The sequence below is a fragment of the Convolutriloba macropyga genome, chromosome 13, assembly GCF_964194025.1.
Source record: "Convolutriloba macropyga chromosome 13, txConMacr16.3, whole genome shotgun sequence".
NCBI lineage: Eukaryota > Metazoa > Xenacoelomorpha > Acoela > Convolutidae > Convolutriloba > Convolutriloba macropyga.
This window is the reverse complement of record NC_134480.1, coordinates 13,112,857-13,126,754: the sequence shown is the minus strand read 5'-3', so window position 1 is coordinate 13,126,754 and position 13,898 is coordinate 13,112,857. Positions and strand designations below refer to the sequence as shown.

At 36.1% G+C, this 13,898-nt stretch overlaps 3 protein-coding genes across 8 annotated transcripts in view; all 3 read left to right on the top strand.

Moving 5' to 3' along the window:
• The window catches only part of LOC142351863 (striatin-interacting protein 1 homolog), a 454,798-nt gene extending 452,625 nt beyond the window's left edge, over positions 1 to 2,173 (top strand). For 4 of the 5 annotated variants that reach the window (XM_075404101.1, XM_075404099.1, XM_075404097.1 and 1 more), the window contains 2 exons: positions 1,338 to 1,358; positions 1,596 to 2,173. In XM_075404101.1, coding sequence (XP_075260216.1) covers positions 1,338 to 1,358; positions 1,596 to 1,876 — 302 coding nt within the window. In that variant the 3' untranslated portion in view covers positions 1,877 to 2,173. The remainder of the gene's footprint in view (positions 1 to 1,337; positions 1,359 to 1,595) is intronic. The other variant, XM_075404098.1, reaches the window with a different exon arrangement.
• LOC142351864 (uncharacterized) overlaps positions 1 to 13,898 on the top strand; it is a 56,817-nt gene that overhangs the window by 6,065 nt on the left and 36,854 nt on the right. The window contains exons 1-2 of one of the 2 annotated variants that reach the window (XM_075404103.1): positions 13,243 to 13,292; positions 13,451 to 13,721. In XM_075404103.1, coding sequence (XP_075260218.1) covers positions 13,451 to 13,721 — 271 coding nt within the window. In that variant the 5' untranslated portion in view covers positions 13,243 to 13,292. Of the gene's footprint in view, positions 1 to 13,242; positions 13,293 to 13,450; positions 13,722 to 13,898 lie in introns of those variants that run through there. The other variant, XM_075404102.1, reaches the window with a different exon arrangement.
• On the top strand, positions 2,310 to 3,149 carry LOC142352241 (NADH dehydrogenase [ubiquinone] flavoprotein 2, mitochondrial-like). The gene has a single exon (XM_075404708.1). The coding sequence runs from the start codon at positions 2,320 to 2,322 to the stop codon at positions 3,046 to 3,048; it is 729 nt and encodes a 242-aa protein (XP_075260823.1). The 5' UTR covers positions 2,310 to 2,319; the 3' UTR covers positions 3,049 to 3,149.

Below are 13,898 nucleotides of genomic sequence, written 5' to 3'. Positions count from 1 at the left end.
AAACTATGAGCTATATTAGTTTTGCGTTGGTTTACCTACGATTATTTATGTATCTAATTGTTTATTATAGCTGCGAAGCTGTAAGCTGAGCGTAGCTATATTGCGTTGCTCTTGGTTTTTACAATTCAAAGAATTTGAATTGTATTGAGGCGCTGTCTTTTTTTTAAGATCTGTTCACACATTTTCATGATTTTTGAAGTCAAATTAAAGTAGTGATTTTGGTCACGCCGAAACAGGAAATGGAGCGAAAAAGCGAGTGGTTTTGCGGCGTGAATCTTTTTCGCTCTAATTTTAAAGTAGAGTGAGAAAACGGTGTTTGAACAAAAATTAGGTTTCTCGGTAGTGGTTTTTTGTTCACATGCGGCAATTTCACTCTGATTTTTACTGTTTTTTCGATTTTTTGCACCGGATTTTTTTCTAAATGGTTTTCCCAATCGATTCACAGCTCATTCTAGGCCTAGTTTTTTGTTTGAACTGAATTTTCATTTGTAGCTAGTGGTTTTTTTGTTCACATGCGGCATTTTGACATTGATTTTCTGTTTTTTTTTTGTTTTTTTTTCATCTGATTTTTTAGAAATGAATTTCCAATTTCACTCATTGTCCGTTCTAGGTCTAGTTGTTTGTTAAGTCAATGGAAATTCTTTGAATTGTACGTCAGGACTTGTCCTGCTATGTTTTTTTGTTTCGTCGTCTGACGCTCTTTTTTCGTTTTACATTTGTTCACACCGCAAAGCTGAAAAAGTCAAATTTTCTGAATGACTTCTTCTTCTCACTAACGGCATTTGCGCGCGTGACGTCATTTCTCACTCGCTTTTGCGAAAGATTTTAGGTTATTTGCGTGATTAGATTTTGATCATACATGACTTACCTCACTCAATAAAAATGACTTTTGCACTTTAAAACTTAAGTTTAATTTGAATTTGAAGGTCAAAGGAACTCCTATGTGCAGTAAAGGTCCCTAATAAGAGGCTTCTGTGGAATGAATTTTAACAAGCTTTATTAATTTATCGCTGAATGTTTTTTAGCCTAGTTTTTTGAGCGGCGTCGATTTTTTTTCAATTTAGATCTGTATCTGTTTCTATCTCTATTATATGGCTATGGCACGCAGGTCTATTCTTTCGCAGCTATTCCGGCAATCTGCCGGCTATGTTCTTGAAAATTCAACACACAAGTTATATACAATTTGAAATACTCTCAAGAAAGGACAGGCCAGAAAGCCAACAGAAGGCTTGTAGAAGGCCTGGCCTGTCTTTGTGCTTGCAATGAACGAGTGTGTCAATTTTTTTAGCTTAACTCGTGGTCTGAATAAAAGATATCGGGTTTTTATGCCTTTTTAGAACGATTTGACTTGGCAGCTAGTGAGTGGATTTTAATGACCTTTAAACAAAAATTTTGAACGCAAAGTTTTTAAACTCAAAGTTTTAAACAAAGTTTTCGCAAAATTGACATTTTTAGAACGTGGTTAAGTGATTGTGCTTAAGTGATTGTGCTTAAAGATTGATCAGATTTGAACTTATTCGGTGACGCAAACTGATTTTAAAGATCTATTAGCCGTTCTTTAAATACTTGTGTGAAGTATTTAAAATTTTCTTCAGAACCCGACTCTCGACCTTGGGACTTCCAGCTTGAAGAAGGTCTCCTCAGAAGCCGTGTAGAAAAGTTCAACTCCCGTAGATACGAAAGTGGATTAACCAGTGGAACAAGTGGTGGAACGAACAGCGTCGACTCTACTTACGAACCAGTCGACAACAATTTATATTCGCTCCTCAACCAAGATATCCAGCTTCCCAAAGTGTTCACTGATAATTACGAACAGTGGCTTGAGAAAGAGGTGTTCCTCAGGAACATAAACTGGGATGTTCTACTCGAAAGTTAGACTGATGATGTTTTGAACCATTTGGAACAAATTGGCGGTGCTCTTGATTGAGTAGATCTTATCCTGGTCACGAGGACATTCTAATGGATCTTACAGCTCGGTTGTCATTGCAATAAATCAGTTATTGTTGTCAAGGATACGTTGAGAATGCTCAAATTATGTAGTCAAGCTATTCTAGTTTGTGGCAAATGTCCGAACGGGTTTTTTTGAACAATTTCATGTTCTGTAATTTTTACCTAATTTTTCATTTAAATATTTAAATAGGCTTGTTAGTTTCAAATTTAATCCTTTGTCAAATTTTTTTCTGTATTCGATCAGGAAATTTATATATCTTTGGAATCAGAACTTTGTTCTGTTCGATGAATGAGGTGAACAAATTTCTTACGAAAAATTGTTGCTTATAGATTTTTTCATTAACCTGAAATTGTTTTCAGATATTGAAGATGAGTCTCAGAGTTGTCAACCGTCTCATCACAACTGCCTCTCGGGGTATCAGTGTGAACGCAAACAGCCGATTAATGATGAGTGAAAAACTAGCTGTTCATAGGGATACCCCAGATAACAACCCCAACACACCTTTCAAATTCACAGCCGAAAATGAGAAACGAATTGAGACTATCCTCGGAAATTATCCCGAAGGGCATAAACAAGCGGCAGTTATCCCAATTTTAGATCTGGCTCAGAGGCAGAATAGATGGCTGCCAATTTCGGCAATGAATGAAGTTGCAAGAATCCTGAACATGCCAAAAATGCGAGTTTATGAGGTGGCAACTTTTTACACCATGTTCCAGCGAGAACCGGTGGGTAAATTTCATCTTCAGTTATGCGGGACAACTCCTTGTGAGCTTTGTGGTGCAAACGATATCCTCGCATCTATTGAGAAGAAAATTGGTATCAAGCCAGGCCAGATGACGAAAGACAAAATGTTCTCGCTCGAGATTGTCGAGTGCCTAGGCGCGTGTGTGAATGCACCTATGATTCAGATTAACGATGATTATTACGAAGATCTAAAGACATCGGATATGGAAAGAATAATCGACGAGTTGGCAGCTGGGAAAAAGCCGATGACGGGACCCCAAAATGGGCGATATGCAGCTGAACCAATTACAGGGCTGACAAGTTTAACAAATCCTCCGACAGGTCCTGGCTTTGGAGTAAGAGATGATTTGTGAAAGACGCTTTATGAGTGAATAATTGTGTACACAAAGAAACTTCATGTCTTTTAGATGTAGAGATACCTTTCGGTGACCAATCAATTCAATCTTTAACCTATTGTTTGTTTTGCAACCAGCATTAGTCGGATGGACAACACGGGAAAGATTGTTTTAAATACAGACAGCGCGGAGAAATGGCTTGTTCTAGTAATTTTTTTTGGATTATGCCAGAGTCATACAAGCGAAATCAAAAATAGAAACGGGATAAAGCCATAAAGCCCAATTTTAGATGACCGCTACTGAAATAATTTGTTGTTACCATCTTTAATGCTTATTGGTATTGATACTACCCCATGTATCCTCTCATTAATGTAAAGGACAATTTCTAACTAAAAAATGAATTGAAAAGTTCGCCTTTTAAAACTTTGTGTACAAAAATCAGTTTTCACTTTTTTCAGTTTTTTCAATCCCAAAGGGTCTACGGTGATCAACGGCGGTAATTCTCGGGCAATCTGACGGGTATATCTGTTCCGCATCTGTTTGTATATCTAATTTTATTTGCAAATTACATCCAAAAGAATAATTTGAACTTAATATTTATGTAGCTCTTTAATCGGAAAGTTTCATCAAATCTTGTATCAAGTCCCTGACTATACTTCCGAGCCTTCTGCTTCTTATGCGTCATTTCTTTCAGTGAAATAAATTCACCAAATCAATTTTTTTTGAATTTTTTCTTATAGATTTCAGAGTTCTGTTTGCTATCTGTGTTCTACGATAGTCCAATTTGGTGCTATTTGAGGCCCTCGTCTAATTTTGTGGCTTTGTTTTGGTCTAGAATATAGATAGGAGAAGACAAGTGGCTTGGATTGAAAGCACTGACAGAGTAGATTTTCTATAGTAGATTTCTATATTTCGTTCTTTTCTGAGATATCTATTTTTTGAACGTCTAGGTCCTCACTAAAAAAATAGGGATTTGTTGATCGCAACTTGTGTTAAATGAGAGATTTCTTTTTAAAATGTTTTTTCGAAGGTAGGGTCTGCGTCGCACTAATAAAAGCTCTTTTAATTCTTAAAGCTCTTGTAAGCTGAAAGTAATAGGGTTTTATTTCTGCCTATTTTGCACCTTTTTAGTTTTTTTTGAAATCTTGCTGTTTCTTCAATTCATTTTCCATTTTCTGCTGTTTTTCATGTTTCTTGTAACGTTAACAGATGAAATTTTTATGCTATTTAGTGCTATAAAGTTCCCATTAATTAGCAATTTGGGAATTCAGCTAGCGAGCAACTTTTTTTCAGTGCTTGTTGTAAAGTTTCATCTTTTTTACTGTTACCCTCATTTTTTTAGCGTTTTTTCGTTAATTCTTGCTGTTATAAGAGTTAAGTAGTAGTAGTAGCGCAGGCTTCTGGGATTATTTTACCATTGGTTCGCAACTAAATATGGAGTTTGTTGAATTTCAGTTTAAGTTTTTGAGTTACCCACTTGGGTTGCGTGAGCCGCAGTATTAAGTTATTATCCAAGTACACGAGTCCGCTTCGCTGTATGTCTGAAAATATTTCCAGTGCAAAAACTGAGGTTCTTCTCGGATATTTCATGCATTTCTCTTCCAACTAATGATATAATTTTAACATGGAATTCGGTTCGGATAAAGAATCGATTCGTTCTGGTCAGCTTGTCGCGTGTTGTTCTCAGTTGGTTGAAAGAGGTCTGTGATAATGATGTTAAAGTTGCCTCTAGAAATTGATATGAGGAATATTCGTGTATATAAAGAATGTAATATATATGTATGTATTTATATATATATATATATATATATATATATATATATATATATATATATATATATATATATATATATATATAGAATGTATGTATATATGTAGAATTATATATAAAGAATGTGGCAAAAGTTTTATTTTTGAGTAAAGGGAGCCTATAGCCTTCTCGCATATTCTCTCAGTTTTTTTATTTCAAGAAGGGTTAGTTTATTATTAAACCTAGGTTCTTTTGAGAAACTGTCTGTGTTACTGGATTGCCATTAAATCCCGCCTTGAGTGATTCCCTGGAGTTGACTAGCTCGCATTTTCCATCGTTTAGTCTCATTCAGTTTACAGAGCACCACAATGCCATGTTGGAACAGGTTTTGCTCAATGTGGTCTGAACTGTAGAAACAGCTTTGATGTCCGCATAGCCGAAGTAGAGTTGTTGTTCGTCTACAGTTTAAGGGAGATTGTTTGTGCAAATGATGAAGAATAGTGGACCCAATATAGGGCCATAGGGAACACAACTATTAACCACCCATTTTTCAGATTTGTCTGCTTTGACTTTGACATGTTGTCTTTGGCTCAAATATGACTCAGTTGAGTGCCCTACCTCTGCAACTTTGTTCTGTATTTTCCCTATTAGTAGTTTATGGGGCATAGAGTCAAAACCATTTTCGAAGTCTAGGTAGCGTACCGATCGGTTAGATATAGCTTGTTGGTCGACAAGTTTGTTTATTCGGTGGAGATAATGACAGCAAGATAGCAGATCTCTTTTTGCGAAACCCGAATTATGAGCGATGTAGATGATCTTTGCCTTTTTCGTAGATATAATTCGAATGAATACTTTGGATAGGCTGGTTAAGACTTATAGAACGTTTCTGTTTATTTGGATTTTATCTCCATCTTTCAAAATAGGTTCACCTCTTTTATCCGCCACAGATTCGTGTTTAACGTTATTAATGAACAGTTGAAATATTAAAGACATGGATTTTGTTGGTGTGATAGATGTTTTTAGAGGTAGGTTTCTGAGGCTGTCTGGGGTAATTGCTTTGCTTTCATCTAGGTCTTTTAATAGATTACTGATTTGAGGTTCTGTTGAAATTAATTTGGTAAACATAGAATTCGGAGAGATTTTGGTGCTTTTCAATTGATGCAGTTTCGAGAAAACGCTAAGGAAAAAACTGTTCAAGGTTTTTCTTTTCATATCGAATAGAGACGGAAACGGGGTGGAGTGTTTGATGTTTGTTTCTAATATATTTCTGAATTACGCTGATTTTCCTTGAACGAAAAACGTCTAGTTCAAAGATTTTTAGGTCCTTTTCGACAGCTGACTCAGTTGGTGTACTGATTTTTAAATTAGGCAATTGTAGTTGCGTTTGGTTTTCTTGATGTTTTTGCGTTCAAGTGTGGCCATATGCTTCAGGATGGGTTGTTTCAGGATTTTTACAATGTTGTTGAGGCATTCTGTTGTTACTTTTGTGAAAAGATTAACATTCTTTCCCATATCCATTCATACCATTGCTGGAAAAGAACGCCCACATTGCTGTAGCAGTGGCGTATGAATGGACTAGTCCCAAAGGAGAGATTTTCCGCATTCCTGTCTGCTTTTCAAAAAAAATAATTCACCGCTTTTTTCTTTGCATTCAGGATTGATTATCGAGTAAACATTCCAGAAAAGTTTCTTCATTATTTTCAGATGTCATTCAGATCCAGCTGGTTCTGTTAATCTTAAGATCTCCAGCAATTGTGTTCACTGATTTCCAGAAGCGGGCATGAAAATCCATTAGTTGTTGAGCTTTGGTTGTAGGGATTATAAGAGGGGGGATATTAGATACACGACTGAACTTTTGAGCAACCATCAGCGTTCAACAATATTAGCGAAAACTGTTCTAAATTTGCTCGGACAGGAAAAAATTGTTTTTTGATTGAGTTTTTAATAGATATTAGAGTTCCGCCATGTTTTGTTGTACGAAATTGTTCGTTTTTTCTTTTGATTTAAAAATTGCTAATTATTTTGCTGGGCACATCTGTAGTTAGCCAAATTTCCGTGTGGCAAAGAGTGTCATAGTTATTTGCTGTCCAATTGTATTGGCGAGTCAACTTCGCCTCAACATTTCGAGCAAACTGCGGACGTTGTATAATAAAAGAATGAAATTACTGCTAAGTTCTGGTCAATTTTCATGTTGAGTTTTACTCAACTCAATCCCATTTTTACCATTTGGTTGATTTGACTTGAGGTTTCGAAGTTGAGATGCTTGACATAGATTTTGGCCCAGAAATTGTCTTCCTCTAGTAAATTGTTTTCCTCTACTGTCGATTTCCTATTCATCTGGACTTTCTCTTGAGAACATGTTTTGTCCTTTTGTTTGAAGAGCGATAACAACATCCGTCTCCGATCCCAGGAGTTCTTCACTATGCGAGTTGTTGTTCTCGTTTTTTCTTGATCATATTTTTCTTGCCATCTCGGGTCTTGGGTTTGACAATTGGCCTGAAGATGATTGAGGATTTCATGCGCAGCCTTTTGATCAACCTCTGCTGTCTCGAGCGGCTTTTGCTTATGATTCGGGTGTCCCTTTAATCCGGACAGCATCGTAATTTCGATTTAAGTTTTTGATTTACTTTCGGGTTTAGACTTTTTCTGTCTTTTCGCATTGAGTCGCCACTGTATTTGTGCATATGCATTGAGTCGCCATAAGATATACAATGTTTAACACTATGATATTTGTTTTTTTGCTTCATTGAAGCTTTTACAGATTTGCTGGTTGCTGCTTTTGGCAACTGTGCTCATTTGGATGATCGAGACTGAAGAGATTGATTTATTATTTGATAGAAACGAATTTTATCTGCTTTTCAAATGGCGCGTTTAGTGAAAAAACCTTGATCGGTAAAATGTTGTGAACTCTGCAGAAGAGATCTATAGCAAGAACCAATAATTCTCGGAGAACCTAGCCTGCGGTGAACTCTTTAACAGAGATCTATTGCAGACTACAGTTCGCGGGGTTCGAGATACTTAAAACTGCTTTTGTTGTCTTCACTGGGAAGGATCCACATTCGCACCTCGACCAACTATCGCACTCATATTTGCAAGGATGGTTATCTGTAGCTAATGCTTTTATATTCTGAAGCCAAAATATAGAACATTACATCGCCGCAGAAATTACGTAATGACTGAAAGGCATTTTCCAGTGAGATGCACTTAATCGTTGTCGCTCAAGTGACTTTCGCAATAACTTCACAAGTTGTTTGCCAAACTTGCAATGCGTTGCGCAACTTCCTCAGTAGTAGTCTATGTGTTAGGAAATTCCTCTTTGTATAAATTGTTTCCTGGTCAGGTTCAACTGAAAAGATATTTTCTAATAAGACTTTTTTTCGTTGAAATAAGTCTTGTTTCTCTATTGAACTAGCTGTAATAGCTTTGACGACACTAATTTTAAAACAGGGTTTTTGCAAGCATTTCTTGCTGTTTCGTTACTTTATTTTTTTCTAAATTTTGGCAGTTTTTAACGATACTTTTCTGTTTATTTTGCTTGAATTATTGGTTATTGGCTTAAGAACGGTGATATTGACTGTCTTGTTAGGTGAAATGGAAGGTTGGAACTAACTCTGCGAATGCGCCAACTTCCCTGTTTGTATTTGGCTGTGAAAGTGGTCAGACAAAGCTGTAGTAATAATTTTCAACTGAGCATAACTATGAGGTCAAACGAGAGAAGTTTCTGTAGATATCTGTTACATAGAGCAGCGAGTTGTCTCTCCCTTCAAACGAACCGCTTTTCTTTAAGACGTTTTATTTTGCATTACCAACCATACTGCGGAATTTTAGTATCTCTACCACCGATGTTCTTTAATATCATTATATATCACTTCAATACTGATCGGTACGCGAACCACTATCTTTTGGTAGTATGTTCTTGATGTTTTATGTGTTCATTTAGTGCTTTGCTCGCATTTCCGTAACCGATGACTTATATGAAACTAATTTTCATGTTTAGACATGGTGGCAAATTTGCGACAGTTTGTCTTAATCCGGGTAAGACTGAAGCCGGAGAGCGTGTTGTCTTAACGTCGAAGTAATTGTTCACCAATCCAGGTGTTCCATAAAATTGATTTCTGAGATTTTGAGCATTGATAGCTCCTCAAAATGATTCCTTCGGTAGATGTGCTGTTTCGGATGTTTATTTTTTGTACATGATTCAAAGTTTCAAATCCAAATTGTCAAAAGCTTGTGGGCCAATTAAGGGACCTTTTGAGCTGTTTTCAGATGAATCGTTTGTTAGCTACTGTTTCTTGTGATTTAAGTTTCTAAGTTACTTTTTTTTCTTATTTGAGTTTCGTGCATACCGGTGACTGCACATTATTGTTCTTTGGTAAAAGCTAGCTGATAGAATAAAGGCTCTGATCTGGAGAAGGTTCATGATGTTCAAAGTTGCCTCTATGAAGCTGCTGGAGTATTTAGTCGGCAAATTACCTGAATTGAGAATCGTGATTAGAATTGCGATACTTTGTAATGCGAAACCGGGCCACTTTAACCTTGCTCTGCCTCAGTTCAATTATTTGTTTCGAAAAGCAACAGCAATGGCCAATTTGGTTCCGTGATGCTGGGTCACTTCTCAGTTTTGAAATTCCTGTTTGTCTGCAGGAAGTGTGCGTGCGTGGTAAGGTAGCCAGTTGCTTTGACATTTTTTTCGACGTAATTTTTTGCACGTGTTTTTTATGCTTTGTCTAGTGTAATCGTAGTGTTACGTCGAAGTAATTGTTCACCAATCCAGGTGTTCCATAAAATTGATTTCTGAGATTTTGAGCATTGATAGCTCCTCAAAATGATTCCTTCGGTAGATGTTCTGTTTCGGATGTTTATTTTTTGTACATGATTCAAAGTTTCAAATCCAAATTGTCAAAAGCTTGTGGGCCAATTAAGGGACCTTTTGAGCTGTTTTCAGATGAATCGTTTGTTAGCTACTGTTTCTTGTGATTTAAGTTTCTAAGTTACTTTTTTTTTCTTATTTGAGTTTCGTGCATACCGGTGACTGCACATTATTGTTCTTTGGTAAAAGCTAGCTGATAGAATAAAGGCTCTGATCTGGAGAAGGTTCATGATGTTCAAAGTTGCCTCTATGAAGCTGCTGGAGTATTTAGTCGGCAAATTACCTGAATTGAGAATCGTGATTAGAATTGCGATACTTTGTAATGCGAAACCGGGCCACTTTAACCTTGCTCTGCCTCAGTTCAATTATTTGTTTCGAAAAGCAACAGCAATGGCCAATTTGGTTCCGTGATGCTGGGTCACTTCTCAGTTTTGAAATTCCTATTTGTCTGCAGGAAGTGTGCGTGCGTGGTAAGGTAGCCAGTTGCTTTGACATTTTTTTCGACGTAATTTTTTGCACGTGTTTTTTATGCTTTGTCTAGTGTAATTCGAATCAAGCTTCCAAATGTTTTTTTGTTGATTTGGTTGTATTATTTTTAGGTTTTAGTTTGAAGTTAGTAATATGGAATGCGTTACCCCAAAATTAATTGTTTTCTATATTTAAGAACCAACTTTTCTTTTTTAGGGGACTAAAGAGTTTGTTTTAAAATATTGTTACATTGTCTTCTATCTAGTTTATGATTTAGTTGAGCTTTTTATTTTTAGTTTGCTTTTAGTTGAGGTTAAGGTTTTCTTGAAATTTTCGTTGAGCCTACCGTCATCCTGTATTTTTCAACGCTTTATAAACTTTTTGTACTGGATGGACAGATGAGAATTTTCGGTAATCAATGCCTTCTCTGGACTGTTTTTAAATCTTAGCAGGACGGCTTGCGCGAGTCTGTGCATGGCTCATAAAGTTCCAACATGATTCTTTTTTTTGAAAATGGCAGGTTGCAATGAGGGGAAATGTGCTATAGGAAAAAAAGCTTGAGAATGGCGTAATAAGCAATTTGTAATTCTACATTTTTTTCATTAGTTTGATTTTAAATTGGTTGAAATGATGTACCTGAATTCTTCATTTTTAGAATTTCTAATCCTATTTCGGTTTGTCGCATCGTTTTTAAGACTACCTGGTTGATCTTTTTTGCTATCCTAACTTGTTTTTCCGAACTCAAGTGCTAGCTTTTTTTCCTGGTTTATTAAATTAATGCTTATAGTTTGCATATATTTCCAATGTAAATTAAATATACTTCTTCTTTTCAGTTTTTAGTTTTAGCTTGTAATGAGAAAATTGAACAGAAAGGGTGGAAAAAAAGTTCTTTCGTCTATAATGTTATTCCACTGAAATTTAAACCTTGCGCATTTTTAAATTGTACTTTCGAGATATTTTTTATTCTTTTTTCCCTTGTTGAGTTTTTGTTCTGCGCCTTGAGCTGTTATACCATTTTTTGTAGTAGGTTTTGAGTTGGCAGATTTTTTTGGTTTAACCGCTTAGGCTAAAGATGATTTGGTAATCATAATCATATGTTGCGTTGGGAAATTTCCAGCTGCTTTCCTGCTTCTTCGGACAATTATGTCCGCTAAAAGTATTATTAATCTGCGCCGGTTTCATATCCGTTTAATTTTACTATAATCAATCTTTGCCACCCCGAGCGATCTCTTTTAGTTTTTAAATAATCGGTTTTACTTTAAGATCTAATTGTGGTCCTATGCAAGCGTTTCAGGCGATTTTAAATTTGTCTAACCTTTATTACGGAGTTTTAGGATAGAATTCTATGGATTGTAATACAAGACTTGTCTTGTTTAATTGCTCTCAGACGAAGTTTGTAGCAATTATATTAGTCCTGTGGGTCTTTTATGCAATTTTTTGCTTGACCAATTTTTCGTCTGACGCATTTGACTTTTCGTCCTCAAAAACGGGATAAACAAGCAGCGCACAGCGGGCTTTAAGTGCTCGTAGAGCCTTTCAGCTCACTAGTCCTCAAGTATGTGATTCACAGAATCTGTTTTGGAGACTTATACTTATTGTGAGAAGGGCGGTTCTTAGAGATTAGAGATTGCCCCCCCCCCGCTCACTTAAGCCCCTTCAGTTAAGCTAAGCTAGCCTCACTAAACCGTGCCTAGCTACTGACGAAGGCAACCGCTCGCCGGTCATTTGAGAGCAATTCGCCCGACGTCAGTCGGTTATGTTTTAATTTTTAAAACGAAAGCCTCGAATTTAAAATTCAAATGTGTTTACCACATTGCTATTTAACCGCTTTTGTTTTCAATATCGACTCCACAGTTTCTGAAAGAATAATACTTTGAACGTATTTATGAACGGGCTTCTTGGCATTTCAATGCATGCCTAATTTTACTGATTTTCCCAGCATCGGTATGGATTCATCTAGTTTCGGGGAAAACATTTAGTTTGCTTGTTTGTGAAACAATTTGTTTCAAAATTGTGAATTATTGTTGACTCTGATCCAGTTCGAGTTACCCTTGAGCGTTCACAGCTTATTTATAGATTTTGTTTATAAGCGTTTTAAGAAGCCGAAAAGCACAACCAGTCTTATTGTTATAGTAGGAAATGAGCCCTCAAAGTAAAGAAAAACAGTACGGAGAATTTTCCAGGCCGGCTCTGTTGGCTGATCGCTTTGACTGGTTATCACTATCGTGGTGACAGTTTATTTTGACAATTAAGAAGTAAGCCATGAGAAAGACGAAGTATGTGTATTATAACTTATTATTGTGATAATTATATTATTATATTATATAACAAAACTGTGATTTATTGGCCCGAAAGGTGAGGAATAAACATCTGTCTGAATTGGGAAACCAAATATTGTTTCTCAAAGAAAAAGGTGAGTCTTGATTTTATCTGGTGAATTTATGATAAATCTTTGCTTTGATTACTAAGTATCATTTATTATCAGAAGTTAAAACTGTACAAACTTCATGATCTACACTTTTCAGTTATTGAGGTCAACGAATTATTCTTTTTAAATTGCTGGCTTACGTTGTTTTTTTTTAACCTTTAATTGTGAACTAACTAATGCATGTTGTTTCTTGATTGTGGTTTGTGTTCATTGCTATAATAAAGGTATAACACAATACATGTCATGGTAATTCGTTCATAATTGTGGTTGAAATACAAAGACAGTTCATTTCTCATGTGAAGCTTCTATAAAGAAAATTGTTGGAAAGATTTTAAACCGATCTATGAGCTTTTCGTTAGGGAAGTTTCATAATTGATAGTTTCATGGGACAAGTAAAGTTTGCTATCGTAATGCGCAATTAGATGACTTATTTTGAATTTTTTAAAAGTGTTGATGGCTGCGAATTTCAAAGATGAAATCTAGTGATCAACGTATTGGCAATGTTAAAACATAGAAGCGTGGTAGAACTGTAATAGCGCGTTCCGTGCATCAATGATTTACATATCTCAAAAAGTGCTTAATTGTTCTACATTTTATAGCATAAATTGTTCAATACATGTGGTCAGTTCTTTACTCATTCACATTGTGCATGCATAATGACTTGGTAATGTCAGCATCACACATAGAGAAAAAAAAGTGGCAATCTCGCTTCATTTGCGTGGCATATCATTTGCAGAATTTATAAAGTTTGTAGAAGTTGCTGTTTAAAATAATTTAACGTTTTTCGGTTTAAAATTGACTTAAAATGGCTACTACCATGTAAAAAATATTTGGTTCAGAGAAGAGATTATATCAACGAGTGAAGAGAAAAACCTGTCTGGCCACTATTTGTGTCCTATTTCAGATGGTGATTGAGTTAGCAGAATACATCATTGACGACTGGTCTCTTGGGGGTCTTGAGACATGCATCGGAGTCAGATCCAAGAACACCGACGTTGCAACTCCTGTGAATCCAGAAGACAAAGGAAGCTGGAAGAAACTGAATGTGGTGTTTGATGTTGGAATTGCCAGGAACTGTGTGATGTACTGTGATGCTCTCTTTATAACTCACGGCCATGCTGATCATAGTGCCTCATTGACTAATGCGCTCGGAAAAAGATTGGTGACTAGCAAAAGTGAGTCACTGAATTGTCTGTTGATTAATTGTTCGGTCAATCTGCTTTTTATCGTTATCATCTTGAAGAGCCAGACTGCTGTTGCAGCAAGGTAAAGTCATATACCGACTGCATATTTGGTGGTAGTTGCATGTATCTTAAGTGGATGCAAAATAATTATTTTATAAATGAATTTTT